At 41.5% G+C, this 26,228-nt stretch overlaps 1 protein-coding gene across 1 annotated transcript in view; it reads left to right on the forward strand.

The window, feature by feature from the left end:
- FBXO15 (F-box protein 15) overlaps window positions 1-25,511 on the forward strand; it is a 329,429-nt gene extending 303,918 nt beyond the window's left edge. The window contains exon 9 of the mRNA XM_081205639.1: window positions 25,483-25,511. Coding sequence (XP_081061765.1) covers window positions 25,483-25,484 — 2 coding nt within the window. The 3' untranslated portion in view covers window positions 25,485-25,511. The remainder of the gene's footprint in view (window positions 1-25,482) is intronic.
- Window positions 25,512-26,228: the final 717 nt, after the last annotated feature.

Genomic DNA, 26,228 nt, shown 5'->3' on the forward strand with positions numbered 1-26,228 from the left:
GGCTGATGCATGTTTAACTGGATGGGAGAGTGTAAGTTTTTTCTTTCCATTGACTTGCAGTGAAGAGTAAAAAGTATTAAGGAGCAGCTAAGGAAGACAAACACTGTCCGGCTCTTGAACATCTGCTATTCCAAGAGTTCTCAAAGTGTGGTCTGCAGGTTACTAGTGATCTGTGCTCTTTAATCAGGCAGTTCACAGTCACAGCTATGTGGAGTGCTGCAGCTATGTGTGAATGAAGAACTGTGTGTGTGTGTGTGTGTGTGTGTGTAGAATGGTGAGTGCACCATTGTTTTTAGAACCTTTTGGTCTGCCTGGAAGGTGAGATGGGTGACCTGGAAGTGCCATCATCAAAGGAGTAAAGCTGTGCCTGCTGGCAAGATGGGAGACAGTCCCAAGTGGGGGAAAGAGGCTGATAAAGTCGCTTGGAAAGAGTAGAGAGTCAATGGATGGGAATGAAGGAAGTGGCAAGAAACAGGGGAAGAAGCTAAAAGAAAGAGCATGCAAGACAACCAGGGGGACTCAGAGTTGGAGTTGGTGGCTGACATATATTACAGTGGTACCTCAGGTTAAGTACTTAATTCGTTCTGGAGGTCTGTTCTTAACCTGAAACTGTTCTTAACCTGAAGCACCACTTTAGCTAATGGGGCCTCCTGCTGCCCCCGCACCACTGGAGCACGATTTCTGTTCACATCTTGAAGCAAAGTTCTTAACCTGAAGCACTATTTTTGGGTTAGCAGAGTCTGTAACCTGAAGCATATGTAACCTGAGGTACCACTGTACGCTGAAAATCAAATGGGTACATCTGTCCCATTCAAATAATCATACTGAATTTTAGTTGCATTATCATTACTACTTCTATCTCCTATTATATTTTATGGTAGTAAAATTTGAATTCCATGGAACTTTTTTTAAAAAATAAAAAAACACCTTAGCATCTCTCACAGCACATTACAACAGGCTGAAAAATCATTAAATGGTCTACCAAGACTTTCAAGTGGGACCAATTTCAAGTGGGACCATTTGAAGGGCAGGGGGGAAAGATTTGTGCCATCTCATTTCCTGCCTTTGCAGTGATCAACTCTGACCCATAGTTTGGCATAAACATGATTACCAGTTGTTGGAACCCACAGGAGGGGAGAGTGTTCTGGTGCTCAAATTCTGCTTGCTGGTTTTCCACAAGGATCTGGTTGGCTGCTGTGAGAATAAGGATGCTGGACTAGATGGGTCACTGGCCTGTTCTAGTGAGACATTTTTATGTTCTTAAATGCACTTGGACAATGCAAAAGGAGAGAGCTTGTTTAAATCCCCAGAGAATATTCAATATACTTTGACTAGTTCTGTTGAATAAACACTAGTAGATGAACCAAATGACCACTGGAATGAGCTGCTAAGCAATTTGGTGAATGCAAAGGGGTTTTCTGTTCTTTTTGTGAGCGTGCCAATCCCCAGTACTTCTGAATTTACCCATTTTATTTTTTTCTATGGAAAAGCTCACTGAGCAGAAGAAATTTAATGAAGGAGAAAGGTGTCACTCCTTCTGACTTTGATCGACACAACAGACAGGAACTGCAGACAAGCAGGTCTGAAAATACTGGTGAATCCTTTGAGCAGAGGAACAGAATGGAAAACAGCTGCTCACCTTCTTCACCTCCTGGGCATTGTAGTTAAGCTATCCACTTTGCAGTGTTTATTGTACGTGCATATTTATTCAATGCTATTCAAAGTCTTTCCATGTGTCTGTAGCGAGGGACAAGTCCTCAGTTACCACAGCAATCTTGTTGTCATTGCAACATGCTAACATTAGAATACACGATGGTTATAAATCAGTAAAATGCAAGGCATGGGATATTCAAACCCTGTTTTCAAGGTGATGGATCACCTGCTGTCCCACATGCCAGATTGTTTTACAGAACCTCAATGTATAAAAGAAGCCCTTTCCAAGAAGTACATCAAAGCACGCTATGAGAGATGCTCAAAGACAGATGAATAGATCCAGTTCTGAAGGTTCTTCCCCTTCTCTTCATATCTATATGTGACCTGAACTTTCCTGCCCTAGCAGGGATGTCCAACAGGTTGATCAGGATCCACTGGTCAATCCCCGGGAGGTTCTGGTTAATCTGATGCTCCTTTGCAAGAGCATCTGGCCCTGGCCCCTCGCCCCCTCCTCCATTTCTGCTTGATCACTGGAACGGAAGACTGAGCTTTTGCTGTGAGGCAGATTGTTTCCTTAGAGCTATTTTGGTGAGCACATTTCCCCCTTTCCTAAATTTTGACATGTTTCCCAAAATGGGACTTTCCTCCCTAAAAAATGGGACTTTCCTCCCTAAAAGAAGCTCAACAACTTTGACCTGAACCCCACCCCCCACCAAAAGGGGTAGATCACTGCCAGTTTTTTATTCTGCGAGTAGATCACAGTCTCTATCATACTGTTCTCTTCAACCTCAGATGTTGTTGGATTACAGCTCCCAGCATCCCTAACCACTGGCTAGCTAGATGGGGTTGATGAGAGTTGTAGTCCTACAACATTTGAGAACTGCTCTACTGTATTCATTTGAACTCCATCATTCAGAAGTGCCCAAGAAGTATACTGAACCTGCATTTTGAATAAATAAAAGATAAATGTGTCTTTTGCATTTGATATCACAACCTGGGTATATCTAACCTTTATTCATCCAGGCTGAAAATCAGCTTTACTTGACTTTTCTGCTATCTGAAAGTAAGTGGGTGTGTGTGTGCGTATTGTTCTTATAATAGTGTTACCAGATGTCTCCGTTTCCCGGGGAGAATCCCCGGATTTGTGAATAAGCCACCGGACAAATTCCATCCCTGGAATGTCCCCGGATTTCATCTAATGTCCCCGGGAAATGCAGCAGCAGTCTCAGCAGCCTCAGCAGCCCAGAGCAGTTGGCTCTGGTTGGCTTCTGGAGCTGCTTGGAAGTCCCCATATGATGGTGGGGAAGGGGCTCTAAGATGCAGCTTCCGGGCTGCCTCCACCTTCCCTGACCCCAGCAACTAAGCTGTGAAGGGAGGCTTCATGCTGCCTATCAGAGCTTGCGTGCGTGCAAGCAGGAGGGTATATCAAGAACTCTGGCCAAAAGTTTCAATATGAGGAATAATTCCTACTCAAGAGTTGAAATGAAAAACGTGTATATTCTGCTAAGAATAACAGTTTGAAGCTAGTAGTAAATTTAAACACAACGTGTAAGTACGATAGTTATAAAGTAATGGTAAGTTTGGATACAACGTTTAAGTACAGAAATAATGTAGTTTCAAATATACAGTGATATAGTACAAAGGTACATAAAATACCAGTGCACAACAATTGTTTTATACAAGTCTCAATAGCAGTTAAAAAGAGTCCATATTATATAAAATCAGAATAAAGAATAAAGAATAAAGGATCAAATAGGGCCAAAAGGAGTATCCGGAGTGTGAATAAGATGTACGACTCAGTAGTGGTGACCAGGACAGGGCCCTGTTTCGGAGTACACGCCTTCTTCAGCTCGGTTTTTTGACGACTATAAATCTGTTGGAAGTCTGTATCATTTAATTCTTTTATGTTTCTTTTTCGACATGCGTCTTAGATAATTGCATCCAAGTTTTCTTGCGTTTCTCTGTGCGTTTTGAAAAAGAAACATAAAAGAATTAAATGATACAGACTTCCAACAGATTACTTACCATTACTTTATAACTATTGTACTTACACGTTGTGTTTAAATTTACTACTAGCTTCAAACTGTTATTCTTAGCAGAATATACACGTTTTTCATTTCAACTCTTGAGTAGGAATTATTCCTCATATTGAAACTTTTGGCCAGAGTTCTTGATATATCCTTTTCAGTGCAAGCAGGAGGGGGCAGGGATCTCTCAGACAATGGGAAGCCTCCCTTCCCAGCTGAGGGATCCCCGCCCCCTCTTGCTTGCATGCAAGTAGGAATGGGATTGGGGCTGCTCCAATGGGAAGGGAGGCATCGTGCTGCCTGAGAGATCCCTGCCCCCTCCTGCTTGCACACGAGTAGGAGTTGGGATGGGGCTGCTCCAAAAGGCAGTGTGAAGCCTCGCTTCCCAGCTGAGTGATCCCCACCCCCTCCTGCTTGCACGCAAGTAGGAATGGGGTTGGGGCTGCTCTGATGGGAAGACAGACATCACGCTGCCTGAGAGAACCCTGCCCCTCCTGCTTGCCCACAAGTAGGGATGGGATTGAGGCTGCTCCGATGTGAAGGGAGGCATCGCGTTGCCTGAGCCTTGCCGCTCTCGGCCCTCGTTCTCTGCCTTCTATGCCTGACCCACCGCACACCGCTTCCCCACCACCACCACCGAAGAACCAACAACTCAGGGGCTGCCCAGGCTCATGGAGAAAGGTGATAGAAGCCTTGGAGGAAGGGGAAATGTGGCAGTTAAGGTCAAGGTGGCGGCCGCCCCTCTGCCACTGCCATCGCTGCAGCATCAGTGTCCTGAACATGTAGTAATTAATTAATTAATTAATTAATTAATTAATGTGTCCCCGGATTCATTGAAAATAATCTGGTAACCTTATCTTATCAGATCATAAGATGCTCTCTTTAGAGTTCCATAACAATGAAGCCTGTGTAAAGGATAACAGTGATAAAGGATTTTCACCCATACTAGGCGTACACAGAGTAGACACATCAAAATTAATAAACATTAATAATTAGGTCCAAATATATCCATTCACGCTAGAAAGGTTGATTGACTTCCTTGAATAAACAGGTAGGAGAAGTTGGACACAACACTACTAACATCATCATCTCAATCAGTCAATCAAATATTATTCAAAATACTAAGATAATGTTCTTTATATTATACAGTTGACAAGCAGTCTGTACTCACTCTAAAAAAAGTCTGCCTGTGCCCAATCAGTTTGTGTTTTGCTCCCTTAATTGCACTTACACACAAAGATGGGCAAAAGTCACTGAATACTGTGTTTCAAATGTGATGCCAAAAATGTGATGCCAAAAATATGCACACAGAGATCCACAAAAAGTAAGAAACTATAGCAATTCACATTTGGAGATATATACACTGAATCAACTAAATTAATGTTTCAGAAGGCCTTTCAGGACACAGGCTGGTAAAGTCATTTAATAATGTAAAATAAAATGGTTTGTTTACCTCGTGGATTTGCATACATTCATAAATCATTTTATTTGTATGCTGCCTTTCCAGCATTTAAACCATGCCCAAGGCAGCTTACAACATGAAAAACAAGATAATTACACACCTATCCAAAAGTATCCAAAAGTAGTCATAACCAAGAACTAAAATATCAAAAAGTACACAGCCAAAATGAACAATTTCTACATATCATAATAAGAAATAAAATACAGATCCAAAAGATTATTATCAGCAACAGCAGCAACAATCCCCTCTCCAATAACCCCACTAAACAATACGCCCGCCCAAGAGTCTGTCCAGCAGCTTCAGGTTTTGTAACTGGAGTCAGTCGGGCTTCCGTCCTCTCAGGCCAGGTGGGAAAAGGTCTGCAAGGCAGGGAGCAGATCTTGCAGCCAAGATGGTCCCTAGCTGTAGTTGATCTAGCTGCATGAAAATTAACCCAAAAATAAAGAATGTAAGAAGAACAGGCAGAATCCAGTTGAACATCATTCTTAAGAGAGATAGAGCCAAATTTCACAATGCAGAAGAAATATTTGGCAGACAGTAGCATTTATAATTCCACCTGGAGCCATAAACATGTTCAGGTTATTCCAATGAATAGCTAAAAATTAGCTTACTTTCTGAGTTATGTTAGTCCACTTCTTCTGTCTTATGCCTTAGGGATGTATTGCTTTACACATTACTTCTTTCAAACAAGGGATGACTTGAGAGAGGTACTGTAGTGCAGGGATCAGCAAACTTTTCCAGCAGGGGCCAGTCCACTGTCCCTCAGACCTTGTGGGGGGCTAGACTATATTTTTTTTTTTGGGGGGGGATGAACAAATTCCTATGCCCCACAAATAACCCAGAGATGCATTTTAAAGAAAAGCACACATTCTACTCATGTAAAAACATGCTGATTCCCTGACCGTCCACAGGCCGGATTTAGAAGGCGATTGGGCCGGATCTGGCCCCTGTGCCTTAGTTTGCCTACCTAAGCTGTAGTGCCTGCACTACAGTACTAGGAATCTCACATACCAAAGTGTCCTGAGGAACTTTTCCAGTGGTGACAGCTATAGTCAAAAGTAAGCCCTATTGAGTTCCATGGAGCTTGCTCCCAAGTAGGTGGAATTTGGATTGCAGCCAAAATGGCCAACTAGATTGCATTTTAGGAGGTTTCACAATTAGACTAACATCTGCAGCACCTATTCAATCTACTATTTTCTTTTTTAAATGACTACCAAAATTAGAGTGCCTCGTGTTTGTCATGCAGTTATTATGACACCGATGCTCTGATTTTCTCTTAGGGTTGTAAACTGGGTCCAAGCGTTGACAGAGCCAGTAGCAAATGAGCTTGGTCTCTCAAAGGTATAATTCACAGTGCTAAAGATAAGTTACCTAATTTGTCAGTTCTATAGTTCAAATATAAAAACACAAGAGTTCCACATTTGGAAGTAGACACAGATAATATTAATAATGAATGCTTTGGTGTTCTTTGAAAGAAAGGTAGCATAATCATTATTTTTAAAAATAAATAAAGCATACACACATACATACACTAAACAAAGAAAACCATCTAGACATTCATATAAAGGTAAAGGTAAAGGTACCCCTGCCCGTACGGGCCAGTCTTGACAGACTCTAGGGTTGTGCGCTCATCTCACTCTAGAGGCCGGGAGCCAGCGCTGTCCACAGACACTTCCAGGTCACGTGGCCAGCGTGACGAAGCTGCTCTGGCGAACCGGCACCAGAGAAGCACACGGAAACGCCGTTTACCTTCCCGCTATAAAGCGGTACCTATTTATCTACTTGCACTTAAGGGTGCTTTCGAACTGCTAGGTGGGCAGGAGCTGGGACCGAACAATGGGAGCTCACCCCGTTGCGGGGATTTGAACCGCAGACCATGCGATCGGCAAGTCCTAGGCGCTGAGGTTTTACCCACAGTGCCACCCGCGTCCCTTTCATATAAAGCTGTGCTAATTACAGTGACAGCAACGTGGAGTCACAAATTAAAATACATAGTTTGAATGTAATATATTTTTATTGTAGGCATGTTGATCTGCAAACAATAAAAGTTAGTTTTTTTCTTGTTGCTTCAAACATTGGTAGAAAGGACAGACATCCTAAATGAAAGACCATAAATCTCATTACAACTGAGTCTGCTGGTCAAAGGCTTGATCTTGTGACAATTAATTTTGTCTTTGATCATTTTCTTTGCATGGGCTAGTACATGCCACAGATTTTCCAAGAAGTTCTCTATAAATCACATTTGGCACAACAATTAGAATGTACTGGGTAACATTTTAATTACCACCAGTGAAACATTCAAAGCAGCATGCTGATTGACTATTAACACAAATCCTACATCAAACACCTCTTGTACTTATCAGCAAAACAGAAAACTCACTCTAAGCTTCTATTGTTCAGTCTTCCAAGAATCCCAGAGATGGTGATAGGAATTTCAAGTGCAAACAGGAGGGTTATTTAATTGAAAGAAGCAAGAAATGGCTGCATACAGGGAATGTATTAATGATTTTCATATACGTATCAACTGTTTTAAATGTTCAGCATTAAAAATAGAACTTATATGAAAGACATAATTGCTACAGAAAAGTGAAGGAAAGGTGTTCTTCCTGACAGTTGGGGAACTCCTCTAAACTACTGAGAAATGACTCTTGAGGATGTAGGGAGGTGGGGGAATTGACAAAAATTGCCACCCCACTTCCTTCAGCAGGGAATCACTGCTGGAGCTTGGTTCCCTTATTCTGTAGGGCCTATGAACTACACACATTACAAGAGTTTTGCTACCACCACTAGAATTATTTCAGACTTGATGCCTGAACTCCTATTATCCTTGACACAGAGCACTTACCAGCCTATAAGACAAATGTGAAACTGCTCATATTTCTATTACTTTTAAATCCAGACAATGTAAGAAGAAAAAAACCATTTCCCCCCATGAGAGCCAGTGTAGTGTAACAGTTAGTGTTGGACTACCACCTGTGTGACCCGGGTTCAAATCACCACACAGCCATGAAATTCACTGACTATGCATTCCACCTGAAGGTATCTGGACAGAAATTAGGATATAAATGCAATGAACAAAAAATACTTAAATAATTTTTCAATGCTTCTTGAAAAATATCCACTTACATTTTCCTAAAACCTGCCACAATGAATTAATGTCACATTATCACAGTGTTGTAATGTTTTCCTATACACTATGTGATCCCTGATTGGTTGTGATCATACGAATGAGAAGCAGCAGCAGCTGGCATTGGCAGAGTACCAGCAAAAAGAGAGAATAGAAAAAAAGCATGGCATCAAATAGAAATGAAAAATGTAAGTACTGGTTCCACTTAAGGCAGGCATAGGCAACCTTGGATCTCCAGATGTTTTGGGACTACAATTCCCGTCATCCCTGACCACTGGTCCCGTTAGCTAGGGATCATGGGAGTTGTAGTCCCAAAACATCTGGAGGGCCGAGGTTGCCCATGCCTGACTTAAGGTTATTTTTAAAGGTAATATTTCTATTTACCAATCTCACCACTGCTGCTCCTGGATCAAATTAATAAACCACACAGGTCACCCTTCCAGTCTAAAGGCTATTTATGCCCATTTATTTAGACTTGGCATGTACGTTTCTGAATGTTTTATTCTGTATCACAACATATTCTCTTTTTGGAATTACTTCCATAACATAAAGCTATGCAGAACACAATCTCACGTAACCTAACTTAAACATTTACTGGATGCTGTACCTGCCCACTAAATACTTCAACAGAGACTATAAAGGTTGCTTATTGGCAAATAAGATTTGTACCTTTTATCAAAATAGACATTAGAGACAAACCAAATAATAAATCTCATTGCACTTTGGCTATGGGACAGTTACTACATCAGAGATCAATATGCCATTTCTGTCCCTCCGGTTTTATTTGGAAAAGACATTTGTAATTGCAGAACATGAGCTAATTAAAAATGGAATGTGAGAAAGGGAAGACACTTAAGGATGAACATACTGAACAGATTGGGGGTGGGTGGGTTGTTGTTGTTTAGTCGTTTAGTCGTGTCCGACTCTTCGTGATCCCATGGACCAGAGCACACCAGGCACTCCTGTCTTCCACTGCCTCCCGCAGTTTGGTCAAACTCATGCTGGTGGCTTTGAGAACACTATCCAACCATCTCGTCCTCTGTCGTCCCCTTCTCCTTGTGCCCTCCATCTTTCCCAACATCAGGGTCTTTTCCAGTGAGTCTTCTCTTCTCATGAGGTGGCCAAAGTATTGGAGTGGGTAGGTAGCATGTCCATAAAAGCAGAGACTATGTTAAGATTGTTTTGCCCTGACAGACACACTCCGTGACCTGGTGAAGCAGGAAATGACAGCACAGGACACCAAGTGTTGGGTGAAATTCCGGCCAAATCTGTATTGACTGAAGTAGGCAGGGTTGGCATGGCAGTAGGGCCAGGACCAGTTCATTATACCACTAAACTCTTGTGGGTAGAATGGGATCTCCTGGGGTTGGGCAGAACAAAGTTGGTGTCCCCTCCCAGTCAATTAGCAGCTTAATTTTACTTCAGCATGGTGAAAGGACACCATTGTCTACAGCACTTGAGGAGCAGGGGAATGGCCATGAGGGCTCAGAAGGAATAACCAAATTTGTCATCACTGCTCCCCATGCATTCATCACCTGAAGCAGCCACCCCACTCTTCTTAATGTTACAACTAAGAAATAAAAATTCTATAGTATTTTTTTTCTGAGATTTTGATAGATGCAGCACCTGCTGTGGGCAAGTCCACAATTTATGAAGCAGTTTCAGTTGAGTTCTCAATATTATTTTAGTTCCATGCTGCTTTGCTTTGCCAAAGTGGATTATTATTATTATTGAAGCTAATGGGCAGGCCCTGTTTCATTTAAACTCAATTTCAGTTAATAGGACTTTTGTCTCTACTTCCAGTCCTGCTGGGTTTTATTAGGAACATAATAATATTGCTATTGTTTTATTTCATTTAAGTTTTTCACCCGAGCCAGGTGGCCTGACTATTGTGATAATAAGTTAACTGTATCCTGCATTAAAAAGAAAACAAAAGTGGATTCCCACTTTGAAAATAAATAGTTCTGCTTTGCTCTGGTGTTTCTGCTGGCAGGTGATGATTAACAACTCAGATGGAACACTATTATTTTAATTTGAGGCATATTCCCACTGGAATGCTGTCTACCTACCTTATCTATCTCCCATTCTAATTGTTCCTCACATTTCAGCTTTCTATTTATGGCACTCTGTAATTTGGATGAGTGAAGCTGATGTATGAAGAATCTGCATCAGGCTACCAGATTTGAGGAGTGCAGAGCTCCTGTTCATTTAATAGTTGAAGAGAAGACAAAGATGATTGGCAGGTGAAGCTTGTTACATGGGGATCAGAAAAGCTACACCTGTGTTTGTTTTTTAAAACCCCTCTTCTACTTCTACATCACTATTAAAGGTCACTGTTACAGTTTCTTTGTCTGGAAGAAACAGTTTCTTTGTCTGGAAACTTTAAGCCAGGGGTCGGCAACATAAGGCCCATGGATCACAAGCAGCCCATGGGGGTCGTTTAACTGGCCCATGGAGCACCACCACCTGCTCGGGGACCCCTGCTGTCCGCTCAGTCAGCTCCCATGTGCTACGCTAAACTGGCGCAGAGCAGAGTGGGGAGCACCTTCCACAATGCTGGCTGGCTTCCCATTGGCTGCAGGAAGCTCCTGCGCGCACACACACTCTGACCCAGTGCGGTGTCTGGTGTCTGCAGGACCGTGAACCAGCCCAAGCCAGAAAAGCTTTGTCGACCCTTGCTTTAAGCAGCCCCGGTTCCTTCAGAGCCCCAAACTCATCTCATTTCAAAATTTTAAAGACCTACAGAAAGTCCTGGCCTCTTCTCATCATCATGAACTTAAGTTTCAAATAACATTGTTTGGCCACCTCATGGAATTAATTCTTATACTGTCCCAAAGTTTACTCTTTCTCTTAATCTCCCACCACAGCCCAGCAAAGCTGTGGAGTTCTGTCCCTTACAGTCTCTGCCTTTGGAAATGGTGGGATGGAAGAAGGTGGTCTTAACAGAGTGGTGACAGCTTGAGATCCTTCAAGCAGACCACCAGTCATGCTTTATTGCCTGCCAACAGTTGCTTGACTATATGCCTGTTTCTGCAACCGCAAGCAGGCAGCAAAAAATGTACTGACCCCCTGGTGGTCAGGCTTGTGACTGCCTTCTGTGTGGTGGGTCAAATGTAATGTTATCAATTTGTTCCATTAAGATACCTGAGTAAGAGTTTCTCACTGAACATTTCCCTGCTGTTGCAGTCTCTGCTAGCAGCTGATGAGCCATCTAATGCAGGAGTACGTCTATACCGATACATTAAACCCAACTAAAAAACTAATAGACAGCCAGCGCAAGAACCAGATTGAGGTGTCAGGTTCACACATCAAGATATACTGCTTAATAACCAGGCTGTCTAATAACCTCGCTGCCATATACTGTAATACCTTTTTAATGGAGGAAAGGTAGAAGTATAATAAAGAGGACATCTACTCTACACATCCCTGGGAGAAATAAAATCTGAGTTGCTAAATGTTTCTAACCCATGAACCCATTATCCACCAAGATCTTTGGTTTCAAGTAATTTGCATTCCCGTTTCATTACTCAGTTTCTGAAAGCCAGTTCCCTTGTAGTTCTTCCTGCACTAACACTTTCTCTTTCTCATTGTCTACTTGGAAAATCTGATGTGAAGCCCTTTGAAAAGTTTGCCATTTTTCCTGCCTTATTTTGGCCATGCATTTCTCATTATTCAAAAATAAGAGTAACTGTCGCTATGTCCTTTGAGAAGACAACGGTATCATCTCAAGAAGCAGTTTATCCATAATTTGTATCCTCAAACTCTTATACTTCCTTTTGTCCAACATTTGTTGTCCCACAGTTAGTTCTGTATTGCATCTACTTGCATTTAATTCTAGCAGTGGCATACTCTGAACACAGCCTGGAAGCTACCATAAGATATGCACATCTACCACAAAAATGAAACCACAGTCATGAGCTCTGTCTACTTGAAATGCCATATGGGGCGGAATTGAACAGTTTAGTAGAATTCTATGGGAGTTTGGACCATTTGAACCTAGCCTTCCCCAAACTGGTGCCATCCAGATTTAATAATTGCTACCATTAATAATTGCTACCATCTACTTTTGCATCATCAGGAACAAATTATTCCTGTCCCTTCCACCTGGAACATTCAGCTGGAAATATTATGACCCTGAACACAGCATCCTCTACAGTCCAAACTTCTATAGTTGAGCAGTGATCCTTCTTAACATACACTTTAATGCTACCATAGGCACAGGGTCCTAGGTGGTCACTTAGGGTGGGGAAAATTAAATCATAAGCCCTGGTGGTTGTGTTTTTAATCCTAAACAGGTACACAAGCCTTGTAATTAGTTGTAACTGGCTTTCCAATAACTCTTTTAATGTCCATTGGGTCATAGCAATGGGCAGAGAGAGAGAGAGAGAGACGCCACAGCACTGTCTTAAAATAAAAACAAATTTGCATTAACATATAGTCACCTCACACCAATGAGTTGGGGAGAGATGGGAAGAGTGTCAGTGATGTCCCTTCAATTCAAGAGGTAGTCCAGAATTTGAGAAATGATCATGATTGTATGAAGTTTGCAGTCTTCATACAGGTCAAACTAGGCAATGCATTAAATGTATGTATGCATTAAACACATCCAATTTTTGCTATTTAAATAGCAACTGTTGTGGGAGGAGAATAGCATACTTCCATAATTGACCCATATAAAAATGGGACTTAGTGCCATCTAAGAATGTGTGTGGCGCTGTGGGTTAAACCACAGAGCCTAGGGCTTGTCGATCAGAAGGTCGGTAGTTCAAATCCCCATGACGGGGTGAGCTCCCGTTGCTTGGTCCCTGCTCCTGCCAACCTAGCAGTTCGAAAGCACATCAAAGTGCAAGTAGATAAATAGGTACCACTCCAGCGGGAAGGAAAATGGCATTTCTGTGTGCTGCTCTGGTTTGCCAGAAGCAGCTTAGTCATGCCGGCCACATGACCTGGAAGCTGTACGCCAGCTCCCTCGGCCAATAAAGCTAGAGGAACGCCACAACCCCAGAGTTGTCCGCGACTGGACCTCATGGTCAGGGGTCCCTTTACCTTTTTAAGAACTGTATACACACTCCACATCCTCTGCTCATGCCTTGGCAGTTGCTCTCCTGCTCAATGCAGGTCTGATTTTCACATTGTGAAAGAGCGAGGCACATCAAACTCAAGCTCCCAGGAAAAAACAGCAGGCAGCAAGCAAAATAGTCTTCTAACAGCAGCACATGTTTAAGTAATTACAATATATTCCATTTTCTTCAAGTATGTCAGGACTCATGGAGCTATTTTTTGAAACAAGAACAACAACCAAACTGAACTGTATCAGTAAATATATGGCTACTTTTAGAGAACCGTCAGTGCTCATATATTATTTGTTTTGTTTTCTCTCCAACAAGTATTGTAAATGAAAAATATCTAGTGGTAAACTGCATTGCATTGCATTTATCAAACAGTACGAATTCATTTTAATAGAAGCTCTGTCCCCTGCATGGGAGAGACAAGAACACAGAATACGAATGTTGCTGGGCTGTACAAAAATCCAATAATGGGGAATCAATTAAAGTCTCTTCTTTAATCTTTTGTCTGTATCCTCTTGTAGCAGAAGATGAAAATGTCAGCCCTGCACCAGTAAATGTCTGAGCAAGTCATATATCCTTACAAATGTTCTTCTTCAATGTTCGGTAGGGCTGCTTGAAGAAAGGTTAAAGTGGATATTGAAAGTGCTGAGCACTAATAAGACATGACATAAAAGAATACAAAGCACAAGCAAAGGACTATAGAGCTCCTGCTGTCTTTACAGGACTCACTAAAGACTTCCTCTCCCCATTCTTATGCCCCTTTCTCATGTTGTAAACAGAGTTTCTAGGTAGTACATTTAACAAGAGGCAATGCTAGCCTCAGACATTGAGGGAGGTATTGAACTGGGGGAAGCATTCAAACATGCACTGCCCTGTGTTGCATAACATGAACTGATACAGTTCTGAGCCATGTGACTTTCCAAATGTTCAGAATCGTACTTTGACAAAAGTGTCACCTTTGAAGAATTGCTTGTCTGTTTAATACTCTGTTTGGGGCATTTTAAAGGAGATGCTCTTATAATTTGACACCTGGTTGCATTCACTAGTTCCTTTGCCTTTACTGTTGCTTCTTCTCAGTGACAGTGGTTAGCTCTTGAAGAGGCAATTATTAGTGACAGGGGCATTAGGTCTTTGGGTATCTTAGCAAATAGTGCAAATCTCAGTCCAGCTGGAGGGAAAACAAATCATGTCACAAATAGGAGACATGAATAAAGGACATTTCAAGGTAGAGTTTTGTAATAGCAGACTGGGCCATTTAATAAGATAAATAATACCCTGTACATTTCAGAGACATAATTTTGAATGAGCTTCATCATATTACTCTCTCTCTCTCTTCCTTTCTCAAACTTTTTTTTATGATGTATTGGACTAATTTCTTTTGTCCTATGTTTCAGTCCGCAGCAAACAGGGGCCTGTTTTGAGGTGACCAATATTTTTCTTCACTAAACATGCATGAACAAGAGGCGCTGTTCAGAAGATGTAGTGCTGAAAGGAACAATCTACAAATAGAGTTGGCGAGCGAACAGATTGTAAAGATTATGCCTGCTTTCTGCTTTACCCGGGTGTAACCTCTTTAATGAATATACCATTAATTGAGAATGCAGACGCCAGAACATACTAGATAGATGAAAGGGGAACTTTATAAATCCTTATGGATGTGACTGCTTTATAATAGCCCTCTGAAACTAAACCCCAGGTAACTTCACTTGGTAAATGGGTTTGTATATTAGAACAGGAATTGTTATGACCAAGAGCACAATGGTGAAGGAGGATTGGAGGACATCTCCTCAAGGCAGGGAATGAAAGAAAGCAAAATTGGAAATTGCTGGTTTAATATATAGGCTGGTTGGCCTGTACACATCGTACTTGACAAGTAGTTCCATGCTTTTCTAAACTTTTTTTTGAAGGAATTGTACTTCATTACACAACTTTGTATGAAAACTCACAACAGCTGCAATCTTCAGTGATGAAAAATTGCTGTAGGCACAGTATTATATTAAAAATATGTGATGTAGCAATGCAACATTATATGATGTGGTGTTAGATCTCTATTGCACCAGGTATAAATCATATTAATGAACAATCTCTAAAGAACACTGGCTATAAGATTGCTGGTTTCCTTTGAAATTCCTGCTTTCTGATTTGAGCTAAGGCATCATTTAAAAATTCACAGTTGTTTAAGTCTATGAGCACATCTCTTAAATGCACTAGCCCTATAACATCTGTGGCCTAAACTTCATTAGTGCAGGGGCTGATGATGGTACAGCACTGTGGAGTTCGTGGCTTTTGGCTTATCCCAAATGGACGATTGTGTGATAGCACATTTCAACCAAATGTCAAAAGGTTCCTGTTCTTGGGTGCATGCATGCATATAACTGCCCATTATATAGCTGGTAGTTTTGAGAGTGTTGATGAGCTGTACATCAGGGACTTTGGCTTTGTCTCTAATACAGTGGTACCTCGGGTTACAAACACCTCGGGTTACAAACACTTCGGGTTACAAACTTTGCTAACCCAGAAGTAGTACCTCAGGTTACAGACTTTGCCCCAGGATGGGAACGGAAATTGTGTGGCGGTGGCACGGCGGCAGTGGGAGGCCCCATTAGCAAAAGCGTGCCTCAGGTTAAGAACGGTTTCGGGTTAAGAACGGACCTCTGGAACGAATTAAGTTCATAACCCGAGGTACCACTGTACTAGTGACTAGAAGTGTCAAAAGCTAAGAGTAGTGACCATCTGAACTTGACCCCATTCTAGCAAAAGAAATTGTTGGCGGGTAATACTCAGTTGTAGGGGCAAATCCTGATCCAGAAAAGGGTCTGTGCATGGCAGAAGCATGCACTTTTAAAATAATAAATATTAATTGTTCATAATTATTCATTGCTATTATTAGCACCCCAAACACTTCACATACTTCAGTACAGTAATCCTTATAACAGTGGTGTCCAAACTTGTTTCAAAGAGGGCCAGATTTAATGAAATGAAGGGCCATGAGGGCCGACCAAAGGCCGACCAAAGTTGTTGTCCTTTTTTTAGGATTGAAGTTGTTGAGGGTTTTTTTTTAGGATTTTACCCCAGGAACTAAACTGCCACAGGGGCCAGATTAAACTGACCAGAGGGCTGGATTAGGCCCCCGAAAGAGGCTTTGGACATGCCTGCCTTATAACAACCTAGTGGTGCAGCAGTAAAACTGCTAGCACATTTGCAAAGCAAAACCATGTAAAGCCAGTCTTGTGGGTACTTTATTACACCTTTTCAAGCACTGAATAGGGGAAGCTGAAGCTGCAAGGTAGATCGTAGCTACCCAGATAGATCGTAGCTACCCTGGCATTTGAATTGGGGACTTACCAGATAGATCGTAGCTACACTGGCATTTGAATTGGGGACTTACAGTTTGCAGCTCTCTCTTTACCCATGCAGTCAGCCAGTTCTCTAAATTTATTAGAACAGATAAACTGTTTCTGGTAGGAACAAAAGGCAAGAATATCAGTAAATGAGGTTACAAAGGATTTGCTATGTAGCATAGCTGTGGAGAGAAAAGTGCCTCAAAAGGATGTAGCCAACCATTTCCCGTAGAAGAGACTTTTAGCTGAATCAGGTGTGCACTGTGTACAGGATACTTCTATAAGGAGCCTCCACAAATAGGGAAGCAAAACAAAGTCCCTACTCAGTCTGATCTAAGCAATTAGCATAGCCAGGAAATCAACAGCTTCCTGGGTAATTTGCATGCAGCTGCCAACAATCATCCTGCAAAACGCTGCTGCAACCAAATATAACCCTGCCAGAAAATGTGATTACCAGAAAATTTGGCAGCTTATTTCAAGTGAAAGTATCATCCAAAATAGATGCCCCTCCCTTTAAAAAGCATGTTCTAGACCCCCTCAATATTTAGCTTTCATACGCACACAAAAAGTAAACCCACTTCTCATTTCTCTTTAAGGGCTTATGGATAACTATGCTAAATCAAATAGGTTAAAAAAATGGTCTGCAAATATTAGATTCATTCAAGTCACAAGCTTTGGGAAGCCAGAGCTTTGTAGACACAGTGAAATCCTATCTGGGAGATGGATCTAGAAGTAATGCACCAGTGGTAATATGCACAAAAACTACTGCAAGACCCTATTTGATGCAGAAAGGCCATTTTGGAGAAAGTCTGTATGTATGGACAATTTGGAAGTTTTGAGGTAGGGTTTTTATATCATTACCTCTGTATAATTTTGCTGGCATATGAGACACAGGTGAACCACTCATGCATATATTTTAAATGGCAGCTACAATGCTCACTATGCAGTTGTGGGATAATTAATTGGTTCACTATAAACAAAACTGATATTTAGATATTTGCATATTTGTAAAAATCTATAAGTTATGTTTGATTACACACACACACACACACACACACACAGAGAGAGAGAGAGAGACAGAGAGAGAGAGAGAGAGAGAGAGAGAGAGAGAGAGAGAGAGAGAGAGAGAGATAGATTCTATTAACGATTGCTAGAAATTGAAGGAATGGAAGGATTTGGCTGACACTTTTAGGCAAGAATAGATAATCTCAGACTTCGTAAATATATTTTGGATGTTTTAATTGGATTCTGATAAGTAGTTTAGAAGTGCCTTGCATATAAAATGCCTACTTTAGATTACCTTTACTTTTTTTTCAGGCTCTGTTCAATAAAATATTATTATATATTATAATGAGTATTAGACCCTGGCAATCACCCTCTGAGGCCCTTCTTCATGTGCCTCTTTTGCAATATTTCTGGAGGGTGGCAATGTGAGAATGGGCCTTTTCTGTGGTGGCCCCCCGCTTGTGGAATGTTCTCCCCAGGGAGGCTTGCCTGGCACCTTCATTACATATCTTTAGGCGCTAGGCAAAAGGATCCCTCTTCTCTCATGCCTTTATCTAATTAAACAGTCTGTTACCTTTTAAACTGTGGGAGGTATTGTTTTTGTTTGCTATTATGGTATGTATTTTGCGTGTTTTTATATTGTAGACCATCCTGTGATCTTTAAATAAAGGGCAGTAAATATATATAAATAAATAAAAAAAAATTATGCATTTTGCACAGAGCCAAGCCAACAGCACTGCCCCACATCCAATCCAGCCCGTAAGAACATTCTGTGTTTGGAAGCCAGGAGAGCAGTGGTTTCTCACCTATGCCATCATCCCATGTAGTAATTCATAAAGTGTAGATGAAAGATACAATCAATTCCCAAGATGTGCACATTTGCAGGGTATACAGATGGGAAAATACATTTTCTCAGCGTCTCTGTAAACTGTACAACAATAGCAATCCCAACACAACAATCATCATCTCCGTTAAGAGTGCTGAAAGGGAGAAATTCCAGGATATTAGCCCTCCATGTGTTCTGTAAAAAGCCTGAAGGTTACTTTGATACATTCTTATCTCGCACATTCAAGAGTGCTCTGTATCACTCTATCAGGGAACGTAACAACTGTTCTAAAAGCATTTGAGAGAGACGAGGCTGCAGTAAATATGATTTAAAAGCTGGAGGACTAGTTTAGTATCATCAGGCTCATATTTCCTAGTACATTTTTTTTTACTGTACATTGGAGTCCAGAACAAATGCATAAAACAATGTGGTGGTTGCACATCCCTAGTAAGAGGGATCCCTATTGCTCTCTGGTAAATTCTGGGTGTCCCTCATCTTAACTAATGTTTCAGAGGAAACTCAGGTACTTGGCTACATTTTTTAGCAAACACAAGCAGCTCAGATCTCTCTCTCTCTCTCTCTCTCTCTCTCTCTCTCTCTCTCTCTCTCTCTCGTGGATTTCAAGCTGTGTGGCTTATAAATGTGCTCCACAGTGTAGTTGTGTCTCTTTCTGTGGATACAAATACAGCTGCATCCTGTTCAAATGACACAACAGCCCCGTGCTGGCATGAGACCTGTGTGGCTCTCTACTGGCATTAGCCCGCTTGCTCCCATCCCCAAATCCAGTGCCCTGTCAGTCCCACCACCAGGGTCTGCCCATTGGCCATGGGCACCTGCAGAGTGGAAGCCTACAATCATCAGTGTGTCACAGGGAGTTTGAATTGTGTGCAGACCTACACACATCTTTCTGCTGCTCCTCTGACTGTGTAGAAGGTCAGGGCTGAGGCCTCAGGAACAGTTCCCTTCTCCCTCCATACTTTAGACCTCGATGCATAGAACGAATGTTGTTAATTCAATTTATATACCACCCTTTATCAAAAGATGTGAGGTGGTGTACAACATTAGAAATACATTACAAAACATCAAAGAGTAAAAAGCATACTGACAGACAGCCTGATATAATCATAATAATAACAACAGTCCTCTCCCCTACACTTTTACAGGCGATAGCAATAGGCCTGGGCAAAGAGGAATGTTTTTGCCTGGCATCTAAAGCCATGTAATGATTTCAGCACAGGACTAACCTGCCCGCCAATTCTTTAAAGTGACACTGATCCCAGCACCATAATCATGTCCAAGTTTCTGTATTTGGAGGACCACTTGAAAAGTAGTTTCTTTTAATAGGCACCTTTTCTGTAGTGTCCTAATCTTAAAAAATGTGGGAAAGGAGGAAAGGACTTTATCACCTACGCAACACACAATGGAAGCAGAATTTATGGACAATTGCATTATCTGAGAAACTAACTAAGAGAGTACCCACCCTGTATGAGAAATCCAATATAGACTATTTTGTTAAAATATGGTATTCCATTATAAAATATTCAGATGAACATCCATAAAAAATATTTGTAACAACAATATAATAACAGGAAATCGAGGATGGTATCCAACCAAACAGTTCTGCTAGCATAAGCACTTTCATCTGTACAATGAAATTTCCTCTGCTCCACCAGTGTAGCCCCAGCGCACCCTAAGCATGTTCTGGGTTTTCCCCCAGCCACCATAACTGTGGACTTAGGGGCATTATAGCAATAATGACAAGCACCAAGCAGTCACTGCAGAGTAAGTCATCACAGAAGCAGAAAAGTAGGCCGACATTTGATTCATTTACTTTTTCTCTGCTGGGGTGGGAAGGGATGTCCTTACACTGATATTCAAGTCACAAGCACTTAAAAACTATGTCAAGGTTGGTGAATCCTACATATGAGGTACTGAGTCATTTCTTAAATCTGTTTGCAAAACCTGTACTATTTTTCATAGCTTAATTGCTCCAAAGGATGTTTGGGTGCAGTTTCTGCCTAAATGTGTTTATCTGATATATATTTATATTCTGATGTTCAAAACCTAAACTAGAAAACTCTGAAAGAAATCATGAAGCAAGCAAGATATATAGATAGATATATAGATACAATATAGAAAGGAAGGAAGGAAGGAAGTAGGGAGGAGAGAGAGAGAGAGAGAGAGAGAGAGAGAGAGAGAGAGAGAGAGATATGACTCTTTGGAATAGCTTCAACATCTAATTTTGTCTGATCCAGGATGAGCAAGGTTCAGATCTAGATCTCCAGCTGGGCCTGGAGGTTCTCACAACAGCTAAACTCCCTCAGTTCACCTGGAGATTCAGTTGATGTATCTTTGCCACCAGGACCTAGACTGAGTTTTACTTAGCAGATCTTAAGCCAGGCATTCTGAGGATGTGGTGGGCATGGGACCAGGGAGGGGGAGATTTAGGCTGAATCCTAAACCTATTCATCTTATTCATCTGATTGGGAGCCCAGCATAATTTAAGTCGGCAAAAAAGGTGGTGTAACTCCAACACTATTCTAAAGGCTTGTTTTCCCTCTACCAGACTTAGGCCGGCTTAACCATTAGTCCTGCTGCTGAATGGATCTGGTGTATCTTATACCAGCTTCTTGTGTATAGGATTGCTTTTCTTTTTTTACCTGTAAATAAACAAGATTGTACTCCCTGGTGGAGTCCGTGTGCCACATAGAATGAACTTTAAATCACCCAGGGATAGTCACCAATAGTTGATTTGGCTGATATACCCTTAAATTCTTCTTTGTGTAGACCAGAGGTGGGGAACCTGTAGCCCTCCAAATGTTGCTTGGACTCCATCAGCTCCAGCCAGCATAGCCAATGGTCAAGGATGATAGAAGTTATAGTCCAACAACATCTGGAGGGCCACAGGTTAGACACTTCCTGGTGCTAACAGTTATATCAGATAACAATCTTGGAAAAGCAGGTTCTGATTCCTAGGAATGTAACAAAGCCTATGACACCGGAATAAGGTTCTGTCCATAACATTATTAGACAACTGCAGGTATCTAGCAGTTAAGAATACACGGCACTGTAGTTCCAGATTAAGAATATCACTTCAGAAATTGTTCTCCTTATTAACTTCTCCTGTGGTAGAAACAGAGATAGGCAAAAGCATAAAAAAGTGAACCTGATATAATACATACTCCTTTGCTGCATAGTTTGAATTTGAGGTCAAAACAAGAGCATCCTCAAAGTGATGGATATGTTCTGAGATGAGAGTTTGAAGAGATCATGAGAGAAGCCCTATTCAAGTGTTTGCCTGAAGATGGGAATGGTGGATCAGGACAATACAGTGGTACCTCGGGTTACAGATGCTTCAGGTTACACACTTCGCTAACCCAGAAATAGTATCTCGGGTTAAGAACTTTGCTTCAGGATGAGAACAGAAATCGTGCTCCGGAAGCGTGGCAGCAGCAGGAGGCCCCATTAGCTTAAGTGGTGCTTCAGGTTAAGAACAGTTTCAGGTTAAGAATGGACCTCCAGAATGAATTAAGTACTTAACCCGAGGTACCACTGTACACTTTGCCTCTGTTAGCTGCAGTCTCAGACTTTCATGTGTCAGACAGAAGATCCAAAGGGCAATTCTTTGCATGTTTGGAAACCTTTATCATGCAGAGTTACCAATAGCAGGGAGACTTATAAGTGTGATGAATCTCCCTGCAGACCTTCTCACTCAACACAGCTCTGACCAGGAACTCAGGCCAAGGGCCATGAGATTGCACCATGGGCAAAACCAATTCATCCCAAACAGTTAGAAAAGGGGAAAGGAAGCAGATCACCAAGCCTTCAGCTGCCACTGAAGGGTGCATCAGCCCAGTGAGCAGTTCTTTCTGCAATCAGTATTTTACAAGGCACTTGGCTGAAATCCATCATCTCCACTAAGTAGTGTTCTTCTTCATGAGTATTAATCAGATTCCTGCACCCAGCTGGCACCTTGCTTTACAATCAAGCTACTAAGCAAAAAAAAAAACTTCAAAATTAGCAACAGCAACATTAGAAGAGGACAGCAAGGCAAGGAGTTTGTTGTCAAGCTGACATCAAGTCAAAGTCTTGAAAGTCAAAAAGCGGGATGCTGCTTGCATTAGCAGGTAGCATCTTTTTAGCTTCCAGTGTTGTTATTTTTTTCTGAACAGCTCTCTTATCCTGCAAATTTCTCTCCTTAGATAATAGCAAGGAATCCTGCCAGTTCTAGCTGCTTTTGTACAACAGTACTATAAATAAATCTGAATGTTTCCTGCCCAATTGGTTTGCAGAAGTGAGAGCTGAAGGAGAAATGACTTTTAAAAGAATCTATTTGAAATCTCAGGACCCTTGGCCCAGGTTTTGGGTCAGAACTATTAAGATCCTCCAATAGCCTTAACCAGCATGACAATTAGACTAAAAGAAAGAACTCTGAAGATAACCTGGAATGCTCAGGCAACCATGTAGAATTATTCAGGATTCACATTTAGTCTTACCTGGCTAATGGTCAGGCTGATAGGTATTAGCATCACCACCATTCTAACATTTAAAGTTAGCCTTCATAAAGTAACAATAATGGCTGCTTACCCAGTGGGTGGGTGGGGGTTGCAGCCCATTGCAGCAGGCTCCAGGCCTGAGGGAACAACACCATGCTCGATGTCTGTCCACTGGAAAGTCCCCTGGCCAGCTGCAGGAAAGACCTGCCACCTATCAGTTCAAATTTTGTCAATCTGGCCAGCCCAGGTGGGCGCGGTGAGGAAGCTGATCAAAGTGGAGCCCTCCCTCCCTTTATGTTGTGGTTCTCAGTATGCTAACTTTTCTTCCTTCCCAGGGCACCACGTTTTTGACCTTAAAGTGGGGAGAAGGATGGGTGAAGAAGGCAGCATTCATACAGATGTCTGTGTAATGTACACATTCCACACATGGTGTTGCCCACATGGTGGAAGAGAGGGAAGAGAGTTTTTCCAGCCATTTCCCCAGAACATATCAATCAATATCAGAACATATCTTATTGCTGCAATGGCAGCAATAAGAAGCACTCATGATAAGACCCTTCAATACTATAGGAACAGCATCCTGGACATGAGAATTGTAGTTTCCCAAAGGTTTCCCAAGTGTAAGGACCAACAATCCCTTGTTTACTACACTGCCCAAGGGTATTACTGCCCCCTGTGGACCTACTGCCCTTCTCATTTTCTCTAGGTAAATTTCAGCAGGAAAGGTAAAGAGCAGCTAAGATAGTAGGATGGGCTGATACTGTTTTAAACATGTCATTGTATTATTTTGTGTTGTTTTCCTACTTCGTCCTGAATACCTGCGAGGAATCCTGGGACAATAATCTTCTTCCTATTCTTCTTTGAAAGAGTTATGAGTTAGATCCAAACTCTGGAGAGATTTGGGCTTGGCTTGTAATTAGCCTGGAACTTCCAAATTATCTCATTCTCATTTCCTAATTCCAAAAGTTGGTTGTTCCATTAATTCTGATTACAAGCAGAATACTATTTTTATTTTTTGCAAAAAATGAGTTTTCTTTTATTTGTTCCCAATCCCTGGATAGATAATAGATGATACAGATAATTACTTATAGGAAAAGTCTATGGGTAATGGCATTGTACAGTACATACAGTCTGTATCCTAGCCAACATTTTTGGTCTTTTCTCATGAAACGTGCCGAGTATGATCCATCATTATTGGGTTTCATAGATGTTTGGGATAGTCCTTTCAGGAAAAGATTCCCTGACCTTTTCCATAATTGCCTGGCAGATATGTGCAACTGGAACAGAAAGAAGTGGCATATGTGGTCCCACCTGCTGTTGCTTCTCCAACTCTTAATGTCACTGCAACAGCTGCTGGTCTGTGAGAACCTTAATAATATTTTGGCTTCACCCAGCGCCCAGTGACAGTATGTCATGCAGTTCAAGACCCATCCCCCACCAAATGTGGTGTTCTGCAATGAGACCTTTACAGCAGGTATAAATTAAAAGCTGCTGTTGTGGAAGCCATCAACCTACCCCAGTTCAGATGCAGTCGACTCATCTTATACAGTCAATGGTGCCTTCTGAAGCTACCCTATTCTTTTATCCCATCATAGTTCCTTCCTGCTAATTTCCTTGTTTTTCTCTGGCTCTTTAATGTGCCCCTTTTCTGTGTAGTTACAATTAGGAAGGTCAGTATTTTATTTCATTAAAGTAAAATGTTTTTTTAAAAGATTTTTCTCCCCATGGTTGGATGGCGTGAGTTCCTCACAAGCTATTTGAAATTAAAGTAGTAAGTTCATGCCCTCACTTCCACTCTGTTGGCAAGCGCATAGCAGGGCTTTGAACAGTGTGGTTCAGTTGTCTTCAGTGGCGTAGCGTGGGGGGTGCAGGGGGGGCCGCCCCGGGCGCAACATCTGGGGGTTAGGGTTAGGGGGCGCAAATCCATGGGTTAGGGGGCGCAAATCCACGGGTTAGGGGGCACAAATTACTTGCATTGCCCCGGGTGCTGACAACCCACGCTACGCCACTGGTTGTCTTCAATCTTCCTGTTCTCCCCACTTTTGGATTCCACCCTTTGTGTTTCCAGACTGCTTCGTTTTAGACCCTGTTACATGAATATCAGGATCTTGTGTTATTGTTTGCTCCTCGTTGGCAAAGAGACTAAAAGAGGGGAGGTAGAATAACTCAAGGAGTAAAAGGTAAAATGGCTGACAATTCATATGGTGCCTAAGAAACAACAAAATGCCATTATTTAGTTTCTCATTAGCTTTTACAGTATGAACACCTTCTGAGTTTATGGAATTAGTTGATCAAGTTGCAAATGATGCATGAAATTAAAATTTCCTGTTCAACTTATAGAACAATTCATGACTAGTACTGTTGTGCCTAATTTTTGTTGTAATAGTCCTGGCTAAGTCAAGACTTAGAAACTTTGTAGCAAAGTTTTCTTTTGTGTGTGTGTGTGTGTGTGTGTGTGTGTGTGTGAGAGAGAGAGAGAGAGAGAGAGAGAGAGAGAGAGAGAAGAATGGTCACTAAAATGCAATTTAGTATAATGTAATATAGAATTATATCACATGGATTTTACTCTGGTTTATGTGTTTTATATGCTTTGGTTGAATATGGAGATCCTATGAACTCTCCTCAGGAAACACTTTTGTTGGTGCAGGCAATTTTTTCTTATTTTCCTTTTTCTCTGCAGCCCTAAGGGATGGAAGAGACATTGGTTAAGTTTTCATTTAAAGGCAAACTTACATAAATCACACTTTCCAAAACAACATGTAAACTAAAACACAAGCATCCTTTGAAATGTGGTCATCTCTGGATTTTCCAGTGCAGGTCTCTGGTCAAGGAATGCGTGCAAAAAATGCAAATATAAGGGCACAGTGTGCTTAAAATGCATCTGTTAGTGAAAATAACATTGAAAAAATGCATTGTATTAGGTAAAATTGCTTTGCAAAAATACGTATATTAGGATTAAGCGGCACACAAAAATGTGTGTCTTTGGAGAAATTTGCTCTCAAGTAATTTGGTCCTGAGCTGTGTAGAAACTTATATATCAGTACCAACACCTTGAATTTGGCCTGGTAGCAGATTGACAGCCAGTGCTATTTCTGAAAGCAAGGCGTTATATACTGGCTGTAGTTCCCCCCAAAAGTAGTCTAGCTGCCATGTTCTCTCCCGACTGCAACCTCTGGACTAACTCTAAGGTTTGCATTGCAGGTTTGATGAAAGCATTCATTC

This window comes from Podarcis bocagei (assembly GCF_964188305.1).
Source record: "Podarcis bocagei genome assembly, chromosome: 8".
Classification (NCBI taxonomy): Eukaryota; Metazoa; Chordata; class Lepidosauria; order Squamata; family Lacertidae; genus Podarcis; species Podarcis bocagei.